Genomic DNA, 27,588 nt, shown 5'->3' on the forward strand with positions numbered 1-27,588 from the left:
GGGAATCCATAATCTCCCTGGGCAACCTATTGCAGTGCCTCAGCAGCCTCGCAGTAAGTTTCTCGCTAACATCGAGGCTACATTTGCCCTCTCTCCGTTTGTACCCACTCTCCCTTGTCCTGTCACCGCAGCTCCTGAGGAAGCCAGGCACAAAGGCCGGAGGCACCTTTGGAAGAGCTCTCCCTGCTGCGTGGCCTCAGGGGCTCAGGCTGGCGTGCACTGCCGAAGTGTAGGCACTGCTTCATTATCACAGAGCCTCCCTGAGGGCATAAGGCTCCTGGCCTCACACAAGTAATGGTTAATGGCCTTTTTTTTTCTCCCTTTTCCCACTGCCTCCCCAGAATTTGGCTACCCCTTAGACCCTGCATCCAAAGACTGAATAACGCACTCCGGGGTGTCTGTGCCCTTCCCGCCCTCGAGCCCCCCTGAGGCCGGGATGACAAGGCACCGTGAGCGGAGGGAAATGGGCACGTCTCTGTGTGTTCCCCTCGCACCGGCAGCGTGGGGACCCTGCGCAATTCCGACGGGGACAGGGACGGAGCCGCCGCGACTCCCCACGGCTGGCGGGGGGAGCCTCGCGAGATCCCGCCTGCCCTGCGGCCGTTCTCGCGAGCTTTCCGCCCGGCTGCGGGCGCGGCGGCTCCATGCGCTCGGAGCGGGAGGCTGGGCCGGGGCAGGGGCTGGGGCTGGGCTCGGTCCGGGGCGGCGGCCGCGACTCGCGACCCATGGACGCCCCGCTGCTGCAGGAGTCGCCGCGCTGCGACACGGACGCTCCGCCGAACCCGCCGCCGACGTCCCCGCCGTCCCCACTGCCGCCGCCGCCGCCGCTTCACCCGGCGCCGGGGAAACAGCGGGAGGAGAAGAAAACGGCGCTGAGCAAAGTGAGGGGGCGCGAGCGCGGCGCGGGGCGGGGGCGGCTCCGGTGGGAGGGAGGGCGGCTGCCGTGAGGGGACAGACCGAGCCCCATCTCGGAGGTCCGTGTGTTTGTAACGGGAATTTCTTCATCTGCAGAACGAGGGTGTTCGTTCCCTGGAGTATTGGGAGACCCCCAGCGTCAGCGCTGGAACTCATTTTACCTTTAATTGTGAAGTCAAGGCTGGCTATTGCTGTGGCAAAGCAGCTTCTGTCAAGGGCAAGAGCACATCTCTCTTCTCCGTCTTTGTTCGAGCATTTTTCATGTAATACTTGCAGACTATAACAGGCTGTGCAGGGATGTCACAGAGCCTCTCTGGCTGGAGACGTTCAGAACCCACCTGGACACGTTCCTGTGGCACCTGCTCTAGGTTATCCTGCCTTGGTAGGGGGGGTGGGACCAGAGATCCCTTCCAACCCTGACAATTCTGTGACTCCTTGTGTACTGTGAGGTTTGGTTTATTCCCGGGGTTTTTAAATTGGAAAACTGAAGAACTGAAAATAAGTATAACTCAGAGCTCAGTAAAGTTAAATTCATACATTAAAGTACTCAGAAATTAAAACAGATTGCCTGAAGTTTGATGGCCATTTTACTGCTTTGTGTGCTGGCATCATTCAGCCTGAGGTTTCTGCAGTTTTCTGGCCTTTATTATTGGGCAGTTTAGTTTGGTGTAATGGGTTGACTCTGGGTAGCTGACTTCCAGCCACACAGTGCAAGAGTCACCCTCTTGTACTTCTCCCTCAGCAAGACCCAGGAATAAGGTATGATGGAAAAAACCAAGTGTCATCACAGGAAAAACTGACACAGCTGAGGGCAGACTTCATAGCAGCTTCTTACAGCTTTCTCACAAAGGTAAAGGGGCAGGCAGTGATACTTTCTCTCTGGTGGCCAGTGACAGGCTGTGAAGGAATGGCACAAAACTGTGTCTGGGGAGGTTTAGATTGCATGTAGAAAAAGGTTCTTCACCCAAAGGGTGGTTGGGCACTGGAACAGGCTCCCCAAGAAAGTAGTCAGCGCTGAGCCTGACACAGTTAAAGAAGCATTTGGCCAATGCTCTCAGACACACGCTGTGATTCTTGGGGCAGAGCCAGGAGTGGGACTTCAGTGGTCCTTGTCCCTTCTAACTCAGGATACAGTATAGTTCTAACATGGAGAGAATTAATTTACTTAATGGGTAACTAAAAATTAGAGAAGACTCTTAAAAAAAAAAGATTGCAACTGAAACACCTTCCCACCTCCCCTCTTCCTTCCCAGGCTCAACCTCCTGTGCCTGGAAGTACTGCAGAAGGATGAGGAATGGGGGTTGCAGACAGAACATAACAGCTCCTCTCTGCTGCTCTGTCTCCCTTAACACTCCTTCCCTCCTCCTGCATGGGGGACCTGACATGGGACGCTATGGGATACAGTCTTTTGTGAAGTGCTGCAGGAGGGTCCCTCCCACATGCTGCAGTTGTTCATGACCTGCTGCAGCATGAGTCTCCTTCATGGGCTGCAGGCCTTCAGGATCAACCAGATCCAGTGTGGGTTCCTCTGCACAGGCTGCAGGACCTGCAGGGCATCTCCACTGTGGCATGGGGTCCCCCATGGGCTGAGGTGGATGTCGTCTCCACTGTGGTCCTTCATGGCATGTGGAGGAGCAGTATGCCTCACCATGATCTCCTTCAAGGGACTCTGCTTCGGCGCTTGGAGCACCTCCTCCCCTCCTTCTCCTGTTTGTCTGCAGGGCTGTGTCTTACACTTTTTTCACCCCTTACTCCTCTGTCTCACCCATTGCTGTGCTACCTTTCCTGTCCATTCTCAAACACCTTTCCCAGAGTCACCACTGACTTGGCTGAAGGGGCTCAGCTGTGCCCTGGGCTGGATCCACTGGAGCTGCTGCACTCTGCACTGGGCAGCCCCAGCATCCTCTCAGGGGCTGCCCTGAAAAACCCCTGCAGGAGCAACTGGACAGAGACCTATTACACTGAAATACTGCTGTAACAAGGCTTAAAAGCTAGTTTAAATAATTTCTTAGAGATACTGTAAAATTTTTATGTAATCAATACCTGTCTTTTAGGTTGATGATTAAATTGCAATGGTTCTCAGGCTGTTCATCAGAATATGTCAGCTATTCTACAGTTTCAAAACAATTGCAGGAACTGAATTTGGGCCATCTGTTTCTACAGTATTTAGATCAAATATAAATCTCCATTTCTTTTTATATATGCAGGTGGTTATTCGAAGGCTTCCTCCTTGTCTAACCAAGGAGCAACTTGAGGAGCAGCTGCATCCTCTACCTGCCCATGATTATTTTGAGTTTTGCACTGCTGATCCCAGGTGAGGATGAGCTGTTTCTGTAGGTTTTCAGGTGCTGAAAACTAATCAAGGTATGTGGGACATTCCAAATCTTGTGGTTTTCTTCTTTTTACTGTTTTTGTTGAGTTACTATTATGGTCTGCTTCAGAAGGTGGGGATAACTCGTTCTTGTTGCTAGATCCCTTGGGGCAAATTAGTGTGAAGTGACGCTGAATGATCAGTATTTGTAAATAAACAATGTAGGGTTTATTATAGAACAACTTGGTTGCAAAGGAAAACAGCTATGGAGCTGTTTTTGTGGTTATTATTTATAGTAATGCAACATGAAAGCATTGCAATGTGAAAGTGCAACAACATCACCCAAGGACACAGACAAGGGAAAAGAAAGAGAGAGAGAAAGAAAGAAAGAAGGAAGGAAAGGAAAGCACAAAAGAAAGAAAAACAAAGTACAAGAGTGTGAGGGTCTCACCACCCATAGGTCCTGCAATAACACTTGGTTGCTGTGCAGTCTTGGATCCAGATCTGGCAGGAGGAGTTGAGGGGAAGTCCCAAATAAGTGGAGGGAGAAGATGGCAGAACACAGCATCTTTTGGGTCTATATTCACTCTGATGAATATAAATCAGTGCCTCCTCTGGGGTGGGGAGCTTCATGTAAGAATGTGGATCAGGGGACACCCTCTAAGGCAGCACAGCTGCCCATCCTGGCAGTGCACTGAGTCAGTTGTGCCCCATTGTGTCCCATCAGCAGAGATGAACCCTCTCAGGTCACACTCAGAGTTCCCAGCATTTCCCAGGAAGAGGAGAGGGAGCCCCACAGCCCAGTGGTTTGTGCAAGGAAGCACAGCTTAGCATGACACAGGGCACAATCCTGTCCAGGGGATCCAGCTCTTATCTCACTCACAGCCCATCATTCACCCTGTGCCTTATCAGATCAGAGCTTTAGCCATTACACAAATAAAAGTTCACCTACTCCATCTCAACCAAGCACCCTGGCATCTCCACAAATGAGGAATGTTTTGAGTCCTTGTCTCTGGTTCAGTCTACTTCTTAAAATATTTCTGAAAGCTGACTGTATATGCAGGGACAATGGCATTCCTGCTCTTTTCCTTTGTGGAGATTTTAAAGTGGATTTTTTTTTTTTTGTATGAATAGACCATAATGTAGTTTGAAACCCTGATGTTTCTTTTAACTTTCATTGATAAACTGTAACAGCCTGCTTAATTGGCTGTGAGTAAGATTAATTCTGGGGCAAACACTGACAGAATTTTTTATGAGTTCCATTTGAGTTTAGTTTCTTCATTTGAGTTTAGTTTCTTTGTTTACCTGCATGGATTTTTATCTGCATACAGATTTTTAAACAATCTGGTTTTATTCATTTTTGTCTCATGCAAAAGTAAAAAAGAACAAATATTGGCTGATTTAAATTAAATCAGAATTGCTGGTATAGTTACATCATTTACTCAGCATCACAGTGGTAAAATGCAATTCTCTTTTGAATAAATCAGTTTCCAGAAGAGAAACAAAACACCATGTATGCTCAATCTTCATGTTTTCTGAAAAACTGATCCATCTTGTCGTATCTTAGTATGTGATGAATCACCCCTCCACTGGCTTGAGATTCTTTCCACTGACTATAGAGGGATGCTGACCCTTTATTGCTGACCAAATTTTAAATTTAGGGGTTCTCTCAGAGTCAGTTTCACAATCAAGAAGAAATAAATGTTTATTTAGAGAAATTTTGACCGTTTCTGACCTAGGTAGTTGCACGTGAGTGCAGCAACAAAATAGTAGGTGCTTCAGCTTTTCTGTTAAAACTACAAAGGATGGTGAAGTGAGGAAGGAGGAGAACTTACTCTGATTGGAAATCTTTGTACCTTACATTGCTCTTCTGACCTTTGTCATCTCTGTTTCCAAGTGGGCCTCTTTAAGGCTTCTGTCCCAGCTGTTCATTTGATAAGAAGAAAATACCAAAGGCAAACCAAAAATTCTCTCGAGAACAGTGTCGGTTTTCACTGTGTTCAGATGCACAAATGCCAGTTAACAGTTAAAAAAATTCCAGTTTTAATTTTCTAGAAGAGTTTGCATAAGAATTTAGGGTGTCAGCCTCTTCAGAAAAGAGAAGGCACTGACTATAGTTGCATTTATAAAGTTTCATTTTCTCTCCTATGTGATGAAATTTGGGTTACCCACAAGTCTTACTGTTCACTCGTTTTATTGCATCTATGGCAGGTTACCAATGAAAGACACTTATTTCTCATGTGCTGTCATTTGTAATGTTATTCTCTTCTGCCTTCACAAATCTAAACTCACTAAAAAAATTCATTTAAGTTTGAATTTTTCAGCATGAAATGTTTTGTGTTCACTCCATTTTTCTTCATCCTGCTTTTCGAAAAATGTGTTTTCAGACAAAAGATGAGTCAATTTGGAGTGGGTTTATCTTTACCAGGTTTGTATGGCTACAGCTTCTTTCATCAAACTACACAGCTTATGTGGGCATTTCACTGCCATTCTGCAGTGCTGGCTTGACTGATGATTTGTTTTTTGACTGGCTCAAGACCACCTTGTCTCTTTTGTCCCCTTTGTTCAAATGCTGACACATACCCACGTATATCTTTTTATGAGTCATCTCTTTACGTTACCCACTGAGGAATATACAATAAACATCCAGAAAGTAAAAGTTTAATCAAGGTTAATCCCAGTCTTCTCTTACCCAGCAGAGAATACTTTTTGAGTATAAGGCATTATATTGCCATAGTCTGTCATGTTAAGGACAGTTCACAAGATTTCAGCAAACTCTGTGCATGTGTCTTCATGTCATTCCAGCTAACAGGAAAAGCTACAGGACAAGGTTGGCATGTTTTCTGTCTTTCACTGAATAGCTTTTTTCTAGATCCTGTACCATGTGCATAGTGGCAAGCAATCCAGAGAATTCAGTGATAACAAAAACATGTGAAGATGAAAAGAAATGTCATGTCACCCAATGAGAAGGATTTGAAGAAGCTACTCAGTGAAGAGGATCTGTTGGAAAGGGGCATAGAGATGCTTTGATGCAGAAGCTGACAAGTTTCCTTAAGAGCTGTAACATCTCAGTTTAATAACATCCTGTGTTACTACATCACAGAAGTTTCTATAAGTTCATTCAGATTTTAGAGCTTTTCAGAAATTCAAACCACGAATGATGAATGCTGGAAATGGGTCAGGAGCAGTTAGACAAATACTTAGACAGATATTTATCTATGAAAACCTATTAAATATAAGTTACAAGTTTGGTATTACAAAGTCCCTAGGCTGCAGATACTTGCAGTTGTGAACTGAGTGCAATATTTGTACATTTTCCCCTTTTTAATAAATTTTCTCCTGGCATTCTCTATTAGTTGCTGTTGATAAGGGCACTAGAGAGGTCTAACTGTAGCTGTTTCTACATTTTTATTTCCAAGATAGTTCATTCTAGAGGACAAAACAAAGATATACATCTCAACTCCAGTTTCTCTTTTTTTGTAATCTTTATAATACCTTTGTGTTATCTTTAAGTTTACAATGTCGTGTTATAGGCAAGCTATTAAACTTTTTCAAATTTCATGTGAATAATGTAATTTTCAGTTTTTCAGTTACATCTATTTCAGTAAAATCATTTCAGAAAGTGACTTGTGTTTCATTCCTTTTTCAGATTCATCTGATTCACTGCATTACGTTTATTTTCTCTTGCATATTGGCATCAAAATGCAAACAAAACACTGTTTATAGATGATAATAAAGACTCTGCCTTCTTGATAGACTCTTGTGTACTCAGACTTCAAATATTAACTATTTTTTCCAGACACTCTCTCCTTTCTGTCTGTTAGTAAAGGATTCTGAGCCTATTCTAAAGATTTGTCTAATCACCAGCCAAGTGATTGATCTCAAGCCCTTCAGGGTTTGGGTAATCTCTCTGGACTGGCATTGAGTGCTGAGTGCCAGGAATTGTTGATAGTGTTCTGAGGTTATGAAAGGAAAGAAATCTGAACACAAGCCTTGCTTGCATGAAAACAGTTCAAATAGTGCCATGCCATGTATCACAGAGTGATAAAGCTTTTCCAAAGAGCACTCTTCCTTTTCCCTCCATAACTTCTTCCCAACATTGTGCTCAGGATTATTGTAGCTAAACAGCATTAGCACTGTAGGCTGTAGGTTTGCACCCAGGAACTGCAGCACTGAAGGGGCACTGCCTTTAGTGCTTTAAGGGAACCACCACTACTGTGTTCTGGGTGGAATAATTGACAGGTTTGATTGGCACAATTCTGGTGTTTCTGCTTTCTCTGCCAGGCAAACTGCTCATTTATAGCTGTAGAAAGGAAAGACCAAGCTTATTTGAAATTGTGCCAGTTTCACCCATAATGTGAATGACCACAGAAGATGACAAGGATGAAGGCCAGGGGATTTTAGCTTGACATGACAATGAGTTATCAATTACTGTATGAATGGGTGGAGGAGCTATTTGACTCTCCAAAATTTAGTCGTAGAGCTCTATATACATGTAAGTATATATTTTATAAATGTCCACCATGATTCATGAGTTGATAAGTATTTTACTGAGATGAGATTGCTGGCTTTATAGTTAATATGTTGCTGTTTAGGCTGTAAATAACTTTAAAATTATGTTCCTGTATGTCAATCCTTTTACAGAATTGTGTTAAAAGGTACATTGTAGAAGAAGTAAACATTTAGAATGTGTTTGCTATTAGAAGAAGTAAACATTTAGAATGTGTTTGCTATTAAAGTTGCTAGAAAAATAAGGACTTAAAAAGATGATAGACTAAGTGTTACAGAAATAAATGAACCCTGAAAGATTGAATACCCTTAAATGCAGAGCAGAAAAAGCAAAAAGAAACATTGTATTGGAATGAATAAATGTGTGCACTCAGACTCATCTGGGTTATTTCCATAGAGATTGCTCCAAGTGCCGACATGTGCAGTGCGTCTGTCCAAAACATTATACGTATGGAAAGCAGCATTATAGACAGCAAACATATGGCAAAATGGAACCAGCTCTTGGATGATAAAACTGAATTTCAGATCCCGAATGAAATCTGTGGTGGTAGATATTTGAAAAAAGCAGGAGACACACAGTTCTCTTCTGTAGGACTCAGCTGGAAGACAAAATCCTGAAGAGTAAAGAGTATTTTAGCCAGTAACTGCTAAATACTAAGTACCAAAGTCAAGCAAGAGTGTTTCTTCCTAGGAGGGGCTGTTAGCCTCAGAGTGCCTATAGCCCTGTGAAGCCCTGTGCATTCTTTGCTGCATGTGGTCATGTGCATGCTGTTGAGTTCTGAATGGATAGGTAAAGACAATCCAGGGTGGGGAGTAGCTGCTGGAAATCATGTGTGTAAAACGTAGAGTAAAAGTGATATATGCAATCCAGTGCTAAGTATTCCAAATTTGCTAGGTTTAGTTAGCACCCCACCTAGAATGTTAATTTTACTCATTTTTTTAGGCACACTGCACACTTTGCTGGGTAGGAAGCCTAAGACAAGGGTTTGAAACACTCATTTGGGTGGGTTTTGTGCACTCAGCACTCTGTTAGCTAACTCGCATGCATATGGGAACCAACTCTTGTGGAAGTGGCCCCATCAGAGAAGTGTTGTCATAGCTCCGTTTCTGCAACCTCCTACCCCAATACATAGCTCCAGTAATGGGCAGACAGTGGTGTGTTACTGTGCTGCACATCAATATCCTGCTGTGCTCAACCATGCCTTTACATTGATGTATGTTTCTGCTGATGCATGTGAAGTTCTTGAAGATGTTAAAAATGTATAGCAACAACACTAAATCCCTTACTTGCAAGCTAAATTCTAAATCTGTTTTCCAGAGTCCTGTTTATACAGACTCAGTTTGTTCTTACTGATGAGTGCTTAATAATCATATCAGTTGTTCCTCCATTTTAAAGACACTCACTCTGTTTAAGCTGAAAGAGCTAGAAAAATATTATGTTGTGTACCAGGAAAAGATTATGTTGCCAAAGAAGGTGAAAGAGATTGCACTGATATACCAGCTGAAGGAAACAAGGAAGGAGCAAGCCTTTGTATTTTCAGTTCTGTTTCACAATGAGTCTAACCATAAGGTTCTAAGTTCCTACAGGAAAAAAAAAAAATCCAACTGTATGATGAATCTGCTTGCTGTGCACTGAGGCAGAGAAGTGCCACAGTAATGTAGGAGTGGACCCTTGTCCAAGTAACAGTCTTTAATCTATAGAAACTTTTAGTATTTTACAAAAGCTGAAGATGGAAAGAACAGCGGAGTAGTTATTTAGACTGGGGACTAAAACTCAATTCCTCAATCTCGGGTATAACTGGAATGAAAATAATGTTCCCTCAAGATTTTTATCTGAATAATGTTTAGCACTTCAAGGGTACAATCATATCAGTCTAATGTCAGGCCTTGTTTAATTTAAACCTCAAAGCACATGAAAGATAAGAATGGTGCTGTTGATATGACAGAGAAGGAAGTTTCCTTCTTCATGGGAGCCCCAGTGAAGTGAGACTTTTACTGTTGTAGCCATTAGGCAGCACAGAGACATTGCTTCCAGTACAGCTATAGATTGCCACAATAAAATTCCCTCCTTACACATTTTTAAGTACATTTAACTCTGTGTAATTATGAAAAGTGTTAAATTTTGTCTTCTTTCAATTTGATGAGAAGAAATCTGTCTTTTTATATCTGCTTTGCATCATGGTGATAACTCTGCAGCCATGCTATAGCATCTCTCAGCCCTGGCATGCCCTAGCAGTTACCCACTTACCATTTTTGCAGTTACCCACTTAACATTCACACAATGCTGTTCCTATCCTAGAATGTCAAAATATACTGGCTATATATGGATAAAATGGCTCTTCCTCTCTTCCTTGGAAATAGTTCATCTTCTTCAAGCTGTGGAAACACTTCATAGCTGGTATTTACAAAGTAGCTAAATGAAAAAATCCCTCTAGGTTGTTTTGGTTTTTTAACATTTCTTCTGGCTACAGGATCAAACACAAAATTGGTGGGTGTACAAAACCATTGGTGATTGACAGCACTGCTCTTTATGGTCTCCTCCTAACACTGTAAGTGGAATCCATATGGATGCATATTTTAAAAAGAAAAAAATTACTTGCAAGCAATGTTGCTTTGAGCTGCCACATGCATGGATCCTGTGATCCAATCCATATTTTTGCTCTTTCTCACTCATTGTGAAATCTGATTTTGAAAGAGCTATGGGATTGAAATACAATTGCAGCTCTGTGTGTTTATTGTCTCCTGGTGCCAGTGGCGAGTTGGTCTGAAGACAGGCCATAGGTGACAATGGAATTATGAACTATTGGAATCATAGAATTATAGGTATTTTAAAGATACCGGCTTGTGTAGAAACTTGATGTAATATGTAGTCATCATTAAGTCAGTTTAATACAAACTGACTTATATATAGCAGTTGCAGGAGTTTAAAGCATGTACATGCCATGAGTCACAATAACTTAGCTGATGTTTCATCGTGGTTGTGGTGTGCCAGCCCTGAGGTTTTTATCAGGCACATTAAACATTTACCCATGGAGTGGGATCTATGCCAATAAATTCTTGAAGACTCAGAATTATTTTAAGTACCTGTTTCTTTTGCTATGCTTTGGATTTTCACAGCAACTGTTGGTCACAACTAGACATTGCATGTCCATTGATAATACATGGATGTCTGAAGGAGTTTATTTATTTGTGTATAATTCAGTGGATTATATTGCCAACAATTAGGCTTTTTATTCTCTCTTAAAGGTGGAAATCTATTTAAATACAGTGACAGCCTGGAAACTGCCACTTCACTGCAGTCTTTTACTTAACCTTTCCTTTTCAGTGATACAAGACTTTTCTTAGTATGCCCAAGAAGTTCCCCAAAAACACTGCTGTTATTCATGTCTCTTAAATTGGGAAATATTAAAGTTTTGATCCTGCACAGTTGGAAATGTATGCTCTGCCATTTAGGGGGACAAAATAAACTGGAAATATTTGTGTCAGTTCAGAATAAATTTCACAGTTGCATACAGAACTCTGATGTCCTGTTACTTTTTGTCATATATATATATCATTAGATGTGTAAATGCAAAGACTGCTTAAGGTAGCAGTTTCTCAGAGAAGATGAGAATTATGATGTGATCCCTCTGGTTTTATGTTTGCCCTAGCCCTGAAAAGAATAATAAGTAACATAAAATAAAATTTCTTGTTGCAGCCTTTATCCTCATCTCTACTCAAGAGCATACATTAACTTTAGAAATCCTGAGGACATCCTTCTTTTTAGAGATCGCTTTGATGGCTATGTCTTCATTGATAATAAAGGTTGGACTGTTTGTAAGATATTAAATGTGTATGTATACATATACCAGTTTAGAGCATCAATTTGCTTTCTTTTTCCTAGTTATGCCATTATTTCATCACTGGGCAGGTAGTTACATAAAAATATGTTAACATTTATCACTTAAAATATAATAAAGTGCAAAATATATTTTTCCATGCAGTTTTGCTTGTCTATGTGGTGTGCATGCTTTATGTGCATTTTTATACTTTAGGCAATGCACTATCAAGACCATACTAAGAAAATTATCTTATGCAAACTTTACAATTCATTACAATAGTAACTGAACACATTGTGAGCACAGATTTTTACATCTTCAGCGTTTCTGAGCTAAAGTTCTGCCACTTACTCCTGTTTGGAAGAAGCAAGAAGAAACCTTCAACATTTTGGTTGCCCACTTTTAAGACATGTAGAGGTTGAATTTTTAGGGCCTTTTCAGACATCTTGAGTTGAGTTCTGAGAACAAGAATGGCAAAATTGATTGCCAGTTTTAAAATGTTCAGTCTGCAAATGTTTGCCCAACAGTAAAGAAAAACTCTGTGATGTAGATGTAGATAAATCCAGGTCGTCTGCAGGAGTATGAAACTGCCATCAATAAGAAGGGGTTTAGCAGAACTTTAGCAGTTCCTTGCCTCATTCAGGCATACCTTCTGTAAAAAGTTGCATGGGTTATGTAAAATAGACATAGATTTGTGGCTCTCTTGTACAAACATTTTTCTATTCTGTATACAGTGTGTTGCAGAGGTCCTGTGAAAAGTAGTCCTGCCCACTCTTACTAGAAACTGATCTCTAAAGAAGCTGTCAAACCAATGAATTCCTCTTCAGCATTTCCTACCTGTGATGTTTTATTTCTTTCTAATAGCCCTCGGATTTAGATGTTTTTTGTAGAGATGAAGAACAAAACATTCCTAGCAGTGTTCATTTCCCAGATTTAGAATTCTGAGTGTTTTAAAATTTAAAACTAGAAAGAAGTTTTTTTAATGATTCTGCTAAGACTGCCTAAATTCAGCATATTCTTCAGTATTATGCTGGACTGAAGCCAGAATACTCTGCAAAACTAAGCTTGGACACATTTGGCTGGTTTGACATGATTGCTTGTACAATTAAAGAGCACAAGGTTTGATCAGAAGTGCTCTCTGGTGAGGCTTGTGGCAGCGTTGCATTTTGAGGCTAAAACTGAAACAAGGATTAGCAGGTTCAATAAGGTTAACAAATGTTCTAGCAGACTGAAGACAAGTTTTCTTGGACTTGAGCAAAGTGTAATCTTGAACCTGCTACAGGTGGAAACCAATGCAATTCAAACCCCACACACGGTTCTGACTCCAGTCCACAGAAGAAGCCAACCCAAAGCAAAGAATCCCTGCCACTAAAAACACAGGCAGGAGTTGCACAGTCCATCATAAACAGAGCAGTTACACACAATTCTGTGTGCTGAGTTTTACAGTTGTGGTTCTGAAAGGAGATGCTTTGTTGTTTTATTGCATATTACCTGCCATTTATATATTTTTTAGGCAACAAAGCCTTAGAAAAGCAACTCAACAGTTGCAGATTGATTTCCCAATAATACTTAATCATTTGTCAGACTGAGATTTTGTGATAGATTTTTCTAACCAATTTCTGTGAATAATTAAAAGGAAGCTGTAAATAATATTGCTAAAAATTTATTATTTTGCAACAGTATTTGTCCTCATTTTTAGTCTTGTCAGCATATCCAAATAAAAGATCTTTTTTAAAAATTTTGAATACCTCTTCATGTAACTTTTCATTAGAAGTTTAGGAGTGAGTTGCAGAAACATTTACGTTTGTTTTCACATAAGACTTCCCAACATGTGTTCAAGAGTTTGGAAGATCTTACTTGAAGGTAGGGAATGTTTCTCCCCCTCAAAAAATTAAAGATTGATTTCTTTTAAGGTTTGGAATATCCTGCAGTGGTTGAATTTGCGCCATTTCAGAAGATTTCAAAAAAGAAGCTGAAGAAGAAAGATGCCAAAGCTGGGAGCATTGAAGATGGTAAGCATCTTTTCTTGACATCACAGTGGAAAATTTCTGTTATGTATTGCAAAGTATTAATATAATTCAAAAATTTTTCTTCACAGATCCAGAATATAGGAAATTTTTAGAGAATTATTGTGCTGATGAAGACAAGATCTGTGCCAATCCTGAGATTCTTTTAGGAGAGATTGAGGCCAAAACAAGGGAACTCATTGGTCTGTTTTCTTGATTTTTCTTATTATTGAGAATATTCAATATCTTATTTTTTATCTTTATTATACTACCTGCAAGAGCTGACCTGTTCAGTCTAACAGATTTATAGTACCAGTTAAATATTTGTTTTCCAGTCAAGTAGCAGCAGTAAACCTTAAAGTCTCTATGCATTAAATCATTTGGTTTCACTTCAACTTTTGCATGCACACACAGTGGCTTCAGAAATAGGCCCTTAGTAATTCTGAATACTTACAGATGTGTTAGTAGATAAAAGATTTATTTCAAAAATACAAAATAGCTGAATACTTAACCACTGATCCCTTATATTAGCTGCTTTTATTAAGAAATATGAAATGATCTCTCTCTGTTCTCATGGTCAAGATTCTGGAAAAGCTTTGAAAGTAAGGCAACACCTTGTTTTCTGTATGCATGCAGCATGGCTTCCACAGTCCTGGGGGGAATTTTAAATAAGGTGAGCACTAAAATCTTCAGTGCTAGTATGCAGTTTTCAGGATGACATGGAATTTTGGTGTTTCTTCAAGTGATAACATGCAGAACAGTTAGTCTTTCCCTACGTGTGACAATTGAGTAAGAAAACAAAATTGACCTTTGCTGTTATTTCTTTACAGTGAAAAAGTGGCCACCTCTTTTGATTAGAATCATAGAATCATTTAGGTTGGAAACTTGCTGTTCAAGAACATCAAGTACAACCATTAACTCAACAGTGCCAAGTCCACCACTAAACCATGCCCCCAAATGCCACAACTGCACATCTTTTAAGTACCTCCAGGGACAGCAACTCCATTTCCATGGGCAGCCTGTTCTAGTGCTTTACAGTCTTCTGTGAATAAATTTTTCTTAGTATCCAGTATAAACCTGCTCAGTTGCATCTTGAGGCCATTTCCACTTTCCTGTCACTTGTTACTGCTGTTTGAGATTAAACTGGAGAGATTTGGAACTCTAATAATTTAGATGAAATGGAAATGGACATTTAGATAACTCTGTTATCAATAAAACTTGTTTCTTGCAGTTTTAAGTAGGGAAGTCACCCAATAATTTTTATTTACCCCAAATTCTCCATGGTTCTCTGGTTGACAGCAGAGTAAAGGCAGTAAAAAGTTTTTAATAAGTTTGCATTTTGCAAAAAGTTTATGGTTTCAAGAAGATTTATTAACTTAAAAATATTCTATCAGGGAAGATTAATCTTGAGAGTTGCAGATTTCTGAGTAACAATATTAACTGAAGGCAGCTTTAAGACTTTTAATGTTTCATTTCTTTTAAATCAGAGGAAATCAAACTAGTTTATTTTTCCTGCTATTCAAAGCTGTGGCCATTGCTATCAATACAAAACTAAAGATTTCTTCAGCAGTGAGCATGTTTATAGCAAGATTATGTAAGGGTCTAGCTGTGTGTCCAGTTTCAAAGGTGTTACTCCTACTGATGTCAATGAAGGATGTGCTCAAGACTTTAGTGGCAGAATTGAGCCTCACATGCTCAGAATTTCTCCACATAAATTTACTGCAAACCAACATGTTTTATGCATCATGCCAGATGCATTGGCTAATCAGTTTCCATGTGACAGAGAGATATGAAAGAGATTTTCTGTGTAGCAAGATGAAGATAAGCAATTTTTCTGGTTTTAGACAGCAAGATAAAATGTAAAGTTTTGCTGACACAGCTCTTCATTTGGTAATTTATTTTCTTTTAAAGATTCTTAGACATTTTAAGAAAATGCTCTTAGGTTTGTATTTGCAGTAAGGCCCAAAAATAGGTTGGGTAAGATTCAAGTTTGATAAACATTTTTTTCCCTTCCTCTTTTGGTAGTACTCATCACACTCTCTCCCGTGAACTTCAAGTTATAATTTCCCATTAAACCTCTTGCACTACAGTCTTAGTCATGACTAGGGTCAAGTTCTGAACTCTCAGTGCAGCTTATCCTTTCCCCAGACCTTCCAGTTACAATTTGTGATCTCTTTCAGCATGTAAAGGTACCCAGAGGCAGCCACTGCTCAGGCAGGGGAACTTAAGGAGCAGGAGAGAGAGGAATCAACTCAGATCTGAGGGACTGGGAGGCCGCTCTAAAACTTATCAAAAATGCTAGACAGGTGTGGAGGATGGGGAGGCATGGAAAATCTAGGAATAGAAGAAGGAAAATATCAAATCAACAATCTTTATTGGCTGTTGATTCCTGCCATTGATATTTGTTAAAAAGAAACAGTGAATCCTACCAGCCTTCCCCTTCATAACTGTGTGACAAAATTTTGTTATTAATGAATGGGTTGTCCCCAGCATAATCCAATTTTCAATGCAAAAACATTTAAATGTCTTTGGGATATTAATTGTTTCTAGATTTTGGCCATGTCATTTAAAATTTGTTGAAGACTTATTCTAATTCATTTTTTTCTTTCTTTTCTTTCAAATTTTGTCATGCATTTCAATAGGGAATGTTTTTCTGTGGTTTGAGGGAGAATCCACTATGTAACTGTAGAGCAATTTCAAGTAGTAAACATTTTCTATTCTGGGGTATCTAAAACTGACAAAATTTGTTGTAACTACTCACAGCTGTAAGTACAGGCTGAATTGAAGTCTGAATTCAGTACTGACAGTCATGAATAAAGAATTTGATAAGGAACATGATAAAGAATTTTTTTCTCCAAGTTTCTATAGAATTTGGGGATGGTTCAGGCAGGTGACTTGATTTCAGAGCATGGAGACAGCTCTTTAATAAAAGAATGGCTGTGTGATCCAGTAGATGAGACCTTTTATTAGCAATTTTGGAAGCCAGAGTTTTATTGGATCTGCTAATACTTTGCTATGTAACCTATGACAAACTGCTTATCTGTTATTCCTCCTGTTTTCTCATGGAAAGGTGAATACTAAATGTCAGGTAAATGAAAATGTTACATGAGACTGAAAATGTTTCCTTCATGATGTACTTTGAAAACTGGGATTGAAAAGGGCTATGTGAGATTACAGTAATGTGGGCTGCATATGAACAACAATATAGCTAGGTTTTGATGTACAAAAGTAAAAAGCAGGAATAGATTCTGAACATGTTTCTTTCTTTTTTTTGGTGAAATAACCATTCAATGAGCAAGAGAGAAAAGCCATTCTCTTGAACTGAAAGGATGTGATATTTAATTAAATATCAAATAATCGTGCAGCATATTTCTGTTGCTTCTAATGCTAACAATAAAAAAGCAATTAAGTATTTCTAAAGCAGAATGATGGGAATGTCTTCAAAAATGCAGGAAACCGATAGGTTTATCAATGACTTAGCTCCCTTTCAGATAAAGCTAGAAAAAGGGGGTTAATACTAAAGTAAAAAAATGAGTACATTTTAGGAGTTGAACACTATATCACAAATTTTTTGTGTTTTAGCTAGAAGAACAACACCCCTTTTGGAATATATTAAAAATAGAAAATTAGAAAAGCAGGTACGTTCAGACTTTTGCCTGAAGTTCCACATTTATGTTTCATATGGTTTTCTGTTGGACAATTTACAATTAATCATTATTGAACTCTTCAGAGAATTCGAGAAGAGAAAAGAGAAGAACGGAGGCGGAGAGAATTGGAGAAGAAGCGTTTGCGGGAGGAAGAGAAAAGGAAGCGCAGAGAAGAAGAAAGACGTAAAAGAAAAGAAGTGGAGAAGCAAAAGAAGATTTCTGAAAAGGAAATAAGGATCAAGGTAACTGAGATCAATGAAAAAAATTATTCTTCTTTTGAAGTTATCCAGAAGTTTTTTGGTATCTCAATGTTTATTTAGTGTACAACAGCATAGTGTGGAAACACCAAGCCAGTTTTGACTGGAAGGGGAAATAATATAGGGCTTTGACAAAGTGTTGTTTGAAACTGATGGCCTTACCTACCATGGTGTGCTGGTGCAGTTAGGGCAGGTAACTCAGACATCTTCATACAACTCTGCAGCATTCCATGCCAGTATTACCTGACAGAACCAAACTGTCCTTTGCCAGCCTGTCGGAAGATTATTGTGGGTTTGATCCCCTTGTGGGCCATTCACTTCAGAGTTGGACTTCATGATCCTTGTGGATCTCTTCTAACTCAGAATATTCTGTGTTTCTGTGAAACATAGCTTTAACACCTTCTGTCATGCAAATCTTCATTTGGCCATGTATGCAGTGACACATATTTATGTTTATGGTCAGAACTGATGTATTTTAATTGCATGCTAATTTCAAGTTGCACTCACTTTCAGCAATCTGAATGGATTTTAATGACATCACTTAGGAGGTTGTATCTTGTGCTAAGAAGTCAGGCCATATAAAACCATCTTATTTCTGCAAGATGACATAGATAAAACTGTTAATCTGAACCACATTTTTTGTTATTGGAAAGACCTTATAGGCTGTTTTGAAGAGGAAATTTGGTATAAGTATCTGTAGCATAAAGCAAGAGCTTGATTCAGATTTAGTGGTGGTGAGAAGCCACAGAACTGGCATCTTTCCTCATTTGTTTTTGGAAAACAGTTTTCTTCACCTAAAAGTATAAAAATACTAAATTCTGAAGCTGAATTACATGTTTTTCATATCTGGGCATTTTAAAAAAATACTCCAGAAGTTCATAGGAAAACGGCTTAATCCTTAAAATATATTACCTAAAAATGCTTGTCCATAAAGCCCCAGTATTCATTACATATCTGTATCTGAAAGCTATTTCTGTCTTTGAAAGTAAAGGAAAATATTATCTGAGAGAAACATTATAGAAGTTTCAAGTATTTGAGAAGATTAATCTGTGCTCATTTCAGAAACAAAATGGTGGAACAGAAAGACTGAGGTGTTCTGCCTAGAATTGATATTAGGGTAATATTTGAGACCGTTGGTCTTTGTATAAAGTTTATGCCTGTAATACTGTACTCTGCTGAAACCCTGTATGGGTTGCTATGAAAGGAATAGACTTCTTGAAAATCCTAATCTTCAAGGTGAAACTGCAATGACTTCTCTTCTGCTAATATCACAAGTTTTTCCCCATCTGTATTTGTGTCAGGATGTACTAAGCACCTACTTCTACATGCCTGTCTATCTCAATTCATGTGACAGACGTTTTATATAATATTTCAAGGAGTGAAGTATTAATCCTGCTCTCTTTGTAGTAGAGGTTCTGCTTCTTATTTTATGGGCAATGACATTGAGCTCTGTTATATGATTTCTAAGAAACCATAGACCATAATAATGTCTTTATGTTTATAACTCAGGAGAGAAGAGTAGGTAAGTGCTCTGAGAAGAATAGGTAAGTGCTTTCTCCAGTATTCTCCATGTATTTGAAAGTGTGAAGTTGAAGGCCTAATAAGGACTGTCACTCCTTAGCAAATGTAAACCACCCTTTTAAAATCACCTTAAATTTCATGCTTTGTAAAATATATTCCTAGCATGTAAATAAGGTATCTCCAATCTTAGCAAGTTACTGATATATTTAGTACTTATTAAAATGCCTGTACAATAGAGGAGAAGAATTTTGCACCACAATATAAACAAATATCTCTTAGCTTCTCAAGAAGCCTGAAAAAGGAGATGAACTGGCCAGTGAAAAGCACAAAGGTGAAGAAGCTGACATTGAGGAAAATAAATGGGATAAATCACCTGGATCTGGAAGTATAAAATCCAAATCTTTGGAGAGTTCACTAAAAGAAATTAAGGAAAAGTAAGTAAAATTTACCTTTTAGTCTTTAATTTAGATCTTAAATGCTTTCATCACAAGGCTTATATTTAAGTGGTGCATTGACAAGATGTTCTGTCACCAAAGAACCAATTTCATTCTGTGTGTGAACAAATCTCTTCCTGTTGTTTTGGTAAAAGGTGTTTTGTAACAATTTACTGACCTGGTGGCAGTATTAGTGGATACAATTTGTCATTGGTGAAATGCTATGAAATCCCTGATTGGAAGGATTTCTGCATGAAATCTCAAGTCATTCAAGTAATTTTGTTATTTCACCTGTTCCCCATCAAGAGCTCAGGTAAGGCTCTCCTTCCATTACTCATGTTGAAGACTAAGTTGTCCACAGTGCCATACTTTTCCTTCACATGTGGGTTGGCTGCAATAAACATATAAATGTTTAGGTGAGTGGGACAATGGCAAAATCGTGAAGGTGTGAATGAAAGCCTTATGATAGATATATGCAGTAGGCTGTCTCTGTCTCCTGCTGCATTTTGTGTTACATTTGCAGTGGAAAAAACAAAAGGCATAGCTCTGTTCTATTACTGCTGTAGCCTGGAAATGACTCATCTTACAAGAGTTTTCAGCAGTTGGTTCTCTTTCTTGTCCTTTGGCACATGAGTCCCATCGCAAGCAGGATCTACCCATAAGATATGCAAGATAAATAATGAAGAAAAATATGTATGTTCTGAATGTTCCTGAAAAATTTCATGCCCTGAAACTCTGAAATTTAAAATATTCAGCAACTTCTTTATTGATGGTCTTCAAGAAAGGAAGCAGAACAGGCTCAGCAGAAACACTTGCAGGGGCAAATCAGTTGTCTGCTACTCATAGAATCTTTCAGGTTGGAATGAACCTTTAAGATCATTATGTCCAATTGTTAACCCAGCACTGCCAAGCTGCCATTATAAACTGTGTCCTTAAGTGCCATGTCTACATGTCTTTTAAATACCTCCAGGATGCTGACCCCGACCCCACTGGCTTTTTATGGATTACTTACCTGGCTTTTTATGGATTAAACTTTTGGTGGTGCCATGTAACATTGTTTGCTATTGATCCTGTAAGTTTAATAAGACATTCATGTAGATTTTGCTCATGTAAAACAGAATCTGTTTGGCTGCACTGGTACAGTAAGCATTACCTTGTGTTTCTAAGTGCTGATTTCATCTTGATTTTTAGTGGGTAGGTAGCAAGCTATGAGCTATTTCAGCTGGACTGAGATTTAAAAACTACTTTGTCACTGACTCAGAAATTGGTAATAAGCTATAACTGCCAGCTCTACCTGCAGGAGACTGAATTGCCTGTTTGAAACCATGTCAAAGGCTTGGTAGCAAAAGCTTCCTACCACAAATCAAAATCTCAGTAGGTGCTTAAGTTACGTGGTCAAATGTGAATTTGAAACTACATCAAACAGAATTCTGTGTGCTTCCATTCCCTTTACTTCTATTCATTTCTGCTTTCTCTGACTGTGTAACTTTGTCTTCTGGTATACTCTGAAATTGCTTACCCTGCCATTTCCACTCTTGCCTGCCTGTTCACTGTGAGTGAATTTTAGGAATCTGCTTTGACCACTCTTGGAACAGGAGTTTGTATCCCTGTCCCCTGCCTGCCTTCAGACACAGCACTTCCTCCCCAACAGTAACAGACAAGGGAACTGACAAGTATCAGGCAATACTGCAGCCACAGATTGAGAGAGTCTTTCTGGCTTTTTGGAAGGTCTTGCCTTGAGCCTTGCTAGGACTTGGAGTTAGCTTCTGGAATAGCATATTAAACATGAAGCAAAGCAATTTCCAGCCACATACCCCTTTAGTTAACATGTATTTTATGTAAATGTATCCATGCTACAGGTACAGGGTCCGTGTAACTGTGGTTGGTTCAGGTGTCTGTGACAGCTGGGATGTTGCTTCCACTTGGTGAATGTGTTATGCTGATACAAGCTCACTCTTGTGAAATGAGAGGCTGAATAACAGCCTCTCATTCAGGTTCTGCTCTGACTTTCAGCTCTTCCTGAGATGGGGACCCTTTTTTGGCAGCCCCACTAATGCCCAAGTTGGCATTGACAGATGCTACCAATTTTCACATTTCTGTTATATGAAAAAGAAGTTTATATATAGATACACTTTTGTCTTAAATAATTGTAAACGAGAAGCATATCACTATTTGACCACCACACCATTGAAAAATCTCATTCCTCTCTGATTCTATCTGCAGTTTCCCAAAATATGAAGAGACTATCAAAAGTAACTTGCTGTTTCAGTTTTAAGTATTTATACATATGTAATGAAAAGAAACTGCCTATATTTGTTCCTTTTGAAGTTCAATCTATTTTGTAATCTTTCTTCATTATTTGCAGTCTGGCCGTATGAGAGAAACGCCCATTTGCTAAACTGGAGCAATGAAGTGAATAAGAGCTGAGAATTTTATCAGACAGGCAGCAAAATATTGCCAATAGTCTTTATATTATAAACAATTTACAGCATAGCAGAAATTAAATATCATGTTGTGGTAAGGTAATGGTCTTTGCTGAAATAAAATTGCAAAGGCAGGCTAGATTGTTTGGAGACACGATAAACAAAAGCCTGGAACAGAAGTATTTCACAAATGTCTTCTGCAAGTTATGATGCCAGTAAATAAGTTTTGTTATGCAGAGACATAACATTTACAAGTTCATACATGATACCTGCACAATTCCTTCAGATCCCGAATGTTCCTGTTCGAGGGAATACATCCATGCTTGACTCACCTCAACGCCAGGCTACAAGAGCTAATAGTGCAGCATGTGTTTATGTGAAGGGTATTGGGGAACTATTGATAGGATTTCAGACAGGGGTAGAAGGTGAAGCATGGGCCTTCCACAACAGTTGCACAAAAGCTTGGTAAAGCTTTGTCTGCAATTCTCAACCAAATGCATGGGTGGACATACATGGGAGAGACATTCAGCATTTAACCCTTTGTAATGAGAAGAAAACAACCTTGATATATAATTTATCTACACATTCCTGAAGTCAAAGGAAGGCTTTGACTTTTGTCTTTCTGTAGCTCCTTTTCACTGTTAACTGCTTGGATTTTCTTTCTCTTCATACATACTCATAGGTCACAAAATGATAGTGACAAAGAGCAAAGAGATTTGGAGAGAAGATTTCGAGAAAAAGAACCTGAAAGACAAAGGTATCGATTGGATGATGGCAGAAAGCATAGAACTCACTATGAGTTTGACAAGTTTATGAGAAGGAATGAAGAAGAGCTGAAATGGGGGAAAGGATACAACCAAGACAGAGGAAAGAAAGGGAACTACAACTACAGCTTCACTGTGGAGGCAGTAGACAAACTGGGTAAAGAGGACAAGTGTGATGACATGGCATCCAAAAAGGAGCGCATAAGAAATAAGGTTCTTTTATTCATTTAGGATAATCTTTCATTAGTTAATATGGTTCAAGATCACAGGTTTTAAATTTTGCAAATTCAGCATAAAGATGCTTTTTCAAAAGAATTCTTTATCTCATTTTCAGTAAAACCCAGATTCGTTTCTGGGTTGTTGTCAAAGGACAACAGCAGTTAAAATAATTTAAGGTTACAGGCTCATTCATATTCACAATACATAGAAGACTTTCTATCTTCATTTCAACCCTGTCATTTGAGGAATACTATTCTTGGAAGCCTTACATTTTATAAGTATATTAAAAATCATTACACTTCTGATCTGTAATGAAATTTAAAAACTGTGGCATGTTAGTCTTTTAAAAACACACTTCCATTACTCGCATAAAATAATTATATTATGGATTTGCCAGGCATTGCTTGGCAGAGCAACAATAAGGACTTAAATGAATAGCTAATTCAGAGAGTGCGAACGTATGGATTCTTCAGTATTACATACCTGCCAGTATGAAAAGGCTGTCATTTCATCAGGATAAATTTAACCCCATAGCTGTTGTCAGGGAAAGAGCAGATGCAAAACCAGTGTGAGCAGAGCCTGTCTCATGGTGTGCAGAGCTGTCCCCTATTATCTCCCAGAGATCCGGGTATTGTTTTTCTCAGGCTGGCTGATTTCACAGATGTGCCAGAGTCTTTTCAGGATGCGGCTCTCCTTGTCAGCCCCTTTCTCTCTCTCTCTTGATCCTAGATTTTCCACAAAAGATGACCAAAACACTGTTAGCATAGAAATTTATTCTGCATGTGAAACTCTTCTTTCAAAGCAAGTGACTGATCTGTACTGTGGGCTAAGGCTGACAAGAATAAACTGGTCACATGCAGAGTGAGTCTGCATGGAGTGTGCAGGGAACAAGTTCAGGTGGGCTCACTGTGCATGCCAAGGAAGTCATCTTGTGCCAACACAGAAAGCCTGGTGTGCCCTGAGTTTTTTTTTATGCAGAGATCAGCTGGGCAGGATTGCTAAGATTTATCTGCATTTACACATTAGCCATTTCCTCATCAGTAGCTCTACATTTTTCTGTAGAATAGTCAGATTAACGACTACAGTCACTATAATGACTCATGTTGTCATTCTAGTGCAAGAGTTCTATTGTCATAACATTGCAAGGGTTCCATATTGCTAGAGTTTTGTACCTCCTTGATGTTTCCTGTAGGCAGCTCCTCTAGGCACTGCCTCTTCCTTATCCCCACAGCAACCACCCAACCCACTCTTTTATAACACTCTTCTGATTGGCTACAGCTGCAGCCTGTTAACATCAGGCCTGCTCCTAATCCTTAATAATTGGCTCAGCTGCAACTCTTCAGGGGATAAGATTACTTTCTACCCTACCTTTATTTATTTATGTTCTATCCCCCTACAAGTTCAGAAACAGGAAGATGGGAGGTTTTTTTTTTTTTCTTTTTCCTCATTCTTGCCATGCTCTTCTTGAAATCTGTCAAAATAATCTCTACCCTTGGAACTGGATGGTGGGTGCTGGGGGCCTTTTGGCAAGTGTTAAGAAGCTGCCTGCTTTTTATTTCTTTGCATCACATTTCTGGTACCTTGTTGAGTCCCTGGATTAGTCCACACTTAAGACTAAAATACTGGATTTTTTCCCTAAAAAAATAAGTACCCATCAGTAAGGCATGTTGCAGTGTGGTGATTTTTTTTCCTTAGAGTATTTATCACACAGGTGATTAGGGGCTCAGTTTTACAACTTAGGTATAGCATTGACAATGCCAATACAAATTTTTAGTCAGAGATGGAACCGCTTTCTGAAGTTCATAGGAATTAATTAGAAAATGGGAAATTTCCAGTGTAAGTAATGTGATAGCTTTTATACAAACAACAGGCTACAGAGGCTGTGGTAGGAAAAGTCATTTGGACCCTTTATCTTAAACTTTCTAAAGGGCACTGCTGGGGGATCTACTTTTATGCAGCTGTTTGGGATCTAGAAAGGTGTGTTATGCATTTCATACCACACTGCAGAGCACTAACGTGTCATAAGGCTCCATAGTGAATCTTGACATCTGGTCTAAAGAGAAGGAGAAAAAAAGTGGGTGAAAAAAAGCCAGGTGGATCAAAAAAGATGAAAGTAAAAGAAAAGAAAAGGGGAAATGCATATTGGGAATAGGAAAAAAGAATGAAAGAACAAAAATCAATCATTACTTAAAAGTTACTTATGATTACTTATTATATTACTTATACATTTCATGATGAAGGCAATTGAAAATTGGTATAGTTTGATGTAGGACAGTTTCAGTGTTCTGCCACTGTCTTTAAGCAGGCTGCTGGCTGTTTACTGAACTTAATGAAAGACTGATCAAAAAGCTTGGGTATTGGTGAGCTTTCAGTTGCTTCATAACATTATGTGAAAGTAAAAAACCCTTATCAGGAAAAGACTTCTTAGGCAGAGTTTCTAACTGGTGTGTTTTACTAATGAAATTTCAAAAATAAAGAGTGCTCTGAATAGCATCAGCATTTTCAGGTTCGAGGCGTCTTTTCCATGTAAACTGGTTCCTTCTTCCATTTTCTCAGGATCAGAGCATGTGTATGATTGGGTCACTCACAGAGCCTGCACATGCTCAAATTGTGCTTACTTTGTTTATTATCAGTACATAAATTCCCCTGCTCTCATACTCAGGATGGAAGGCAAGATGAAGTGGAGCAAAAACGGTGCCATTTCATTCTGATGTGTATAATTCAAATGTGCGTTGCATGTTTAAATTCTGGTAAGGATTGGGTAATGATTGATGATCAGTTGAAGATAATTTTCTAGCTGCTACCTGCTGAGCTGTTGTCTGGTCTGTCTTGGATTTTTATGCTTATATGTAATGTGTGACATTTCATCTGCAGAGTTGCAAGTGCACAGGCTATTGTTCTTCTCAGCTGATGTTAGTGAAGGTAGCAACATTTCTTTTGTTTTCCCTATAAAGAACATCTTTGATAATTGTCTGCAGTATTTCTCCTTGTTTATGTCAAATGTATCATAGGATCTTTAATTTTTGCAGCATTTTTCATTTTTTCAAAACGTTTGGCTCCCAAGAATAGTGTTATAAACCACACATACTGAATACTAGATGCTGAATACCCAGTCAATTTTCATTACATGCCATTTTTTTCCTGGTTCTTATAAAATGTAAAGTAACTTAACACAAAATCTACTTTCTTCATAAAGATTCAAAACTTTAAAATTCCACATATGTGTCCCACATGGGTTTCTCAGAGCATTAACCATTATGTCTTTCCTTCTAGGATCGCCCAGCCATGCAGTTGTACCAGCCAGGAGCTCGCATCCGAACACATATGGGACCTACAAGTAAAACCTATGACTGCAGTGGGAAACCCTTTGAAGATGCTCTTGATAAAAAGTATGAGGCAGATAATTCAGCTGGAGCTAGTTCTGAAAAGACTGAAGAAACAGAATAAAACAGTCTAGGGGAAAAGTCTTGTGAAAAGGAATGAATTTCAGATTCAGCATCATCACAAAAATCCATTGGGCTGTTTCAGAACTTCACAGGCAATTGCATCAACAAAATAATAGCTCTGCCTCTTACTTTCTGTAAAATAAAGGGAAGAGTGACTGGAGATATGTAAAATATCTTACAGCAAAGGAATATTGTTACTTTTTTACAAAAAGCAGCTCAAGCACTCTTTGCCTAATTTAAAAGCAGTTAAAATATTTTATTAGATTTACCTTGAAACAGAAAACCCTCTAACAATTTTGAGGGAGTATTTATATAAGACTTTAGAGAAGCTATGTCTGCTTCTTGAGTCTAAAGAAATGAGATGTAAATTTGCATCAGTTTGAAATCTGAGGCACTTTACATGTATTTGGTGCATGACATGAGAGTCCACAGGACCCCTTCCTGCAAATGGCAGGGGTGGGGGCTGCTGCAGGATGTTGCAGATGGACTCAGTGGGACCAGCCCTGGGACAAAGCTCTGGAGCCAGTGGTGTTTGCAGGATGAGGCCCACAGTTTGCACAGTTGTGAGGAATGTCCAGTGGTATCTGTACCTCATGGTGTTTACATTGGTTTTCAATTAACTGTAGTGTCAGATAAGTGTTAGTAAAGCTACAAGTATGTTGTTGGAGAGTTTGTCTTTTTCTGAGCCACTTTTGCCTTTTATGTTTTAATAGATTCCTTGTGCTTAAACTAGAAGACTGCTAATGCAAACATCAGCACATTAACAATAAATCTGTTTTTAATTAATTAGCTGTTTTTTATCGTTCTGACACTGACTTTTGGACAAAAAAAAGTGGTTGTACAGTGATGACTTTTTATATGCTAATGTTTCATATAAGTTGCAGTAACAGGATTTGGAAAATGTAAAATACATGAGCATTCTGCAGTTTTGTTTGTTAAAAAATTAAACACACATGAATGTCAATTGCAAACTGTCATTTTGTAAGATCCAGGCCAAATTCTGCCCTCTAAGGTAGGCACATATACATGTGTGTATGTGGGGGTGTGTGTGTCTTCTGTTGGTTTCAATGATAGATGTATGTTTATGAAAGGGCAGGATATGTTAATTTATCTTTCATGACTGAAAATTTCTCAGCTGTCTAAAACTGAGACCTGCTTTGTCATTGAAGTTAAATAGTAAGATATTATTTTTACATCCTCTCTGAACATTTTATTATTGAGCACAACATCTAATTGTCCTAGATTGAAAATTATTTATTGTATTTTGCCAGATATTAAGCATTAAATAGAATAAAAGCAAAAAAGATTTTGACTATGA

At 39.0% G+C, this 27,588-nt stretch overlaps 1 protein-coding gene and 1 long non-coding RNA gene across 2 annotated transcripts; one reads left to right on the forward strand and one right to left on the reverse strand.

Moving 5' to 3' along the window:
- Positions 1 to 27,588, forward strand: UPF3A (UPF3A regulator of nonsense mediated mRNA decay). The gene is given in 12 exon segments (XM_064709799.1): positions 1 to 523; positions 526 to 543; positions 546 to 881; positions 3,123 to 3,229; positions 11,433 to 11,539; positions 13,467 to 13,565; positions 13,652 to 13,762; positions 17,142 to 17,197; positions 17,290 to 17,448; positions 19,264 to 19,418; positions 22,524 to 22,818; positions 26,098 to 27,588. Coding segments are annotated over 12 exon segments (1,704 nt in total). The 5' UTR covers positions 1 to 436; the 3' UTR covers positions 26,272 to 27,588.
- On the reverse strand, positions 19,414 to 24,063 carry LOC135446181 (uncharacterized). Its single transcript, XR_010439686.1, has 3 exons — positions 23,997 to 24,063; positions 23,308 to 23,549; positions 19,414 to 19,809 (listed from the first exon to the last, which is right to left on the reverse strand). It is a non-coding gene; the product is annotated as an uncharacterized LOC135446181 (long non-coding RNA).

The sequence above is a fragment of the Zonotrichia leucophrys genome, chromosome 1 (assembly GCF_028769735.1).
Source record: "Zonotrichia leucophrys gambelii isolate GWCS_2022_RI chromosome 1, RI_Zleu_2.0, whole genome shotgun sequence".
In the NCBI taxonomy this organism is placed as follows: domain Eukaryota; kingdom Metazoa; phylum Chordata; class Aves; order Passeriformes; family Passerellidae; genus Zonotrichia; species Zonotrichia leucophrys.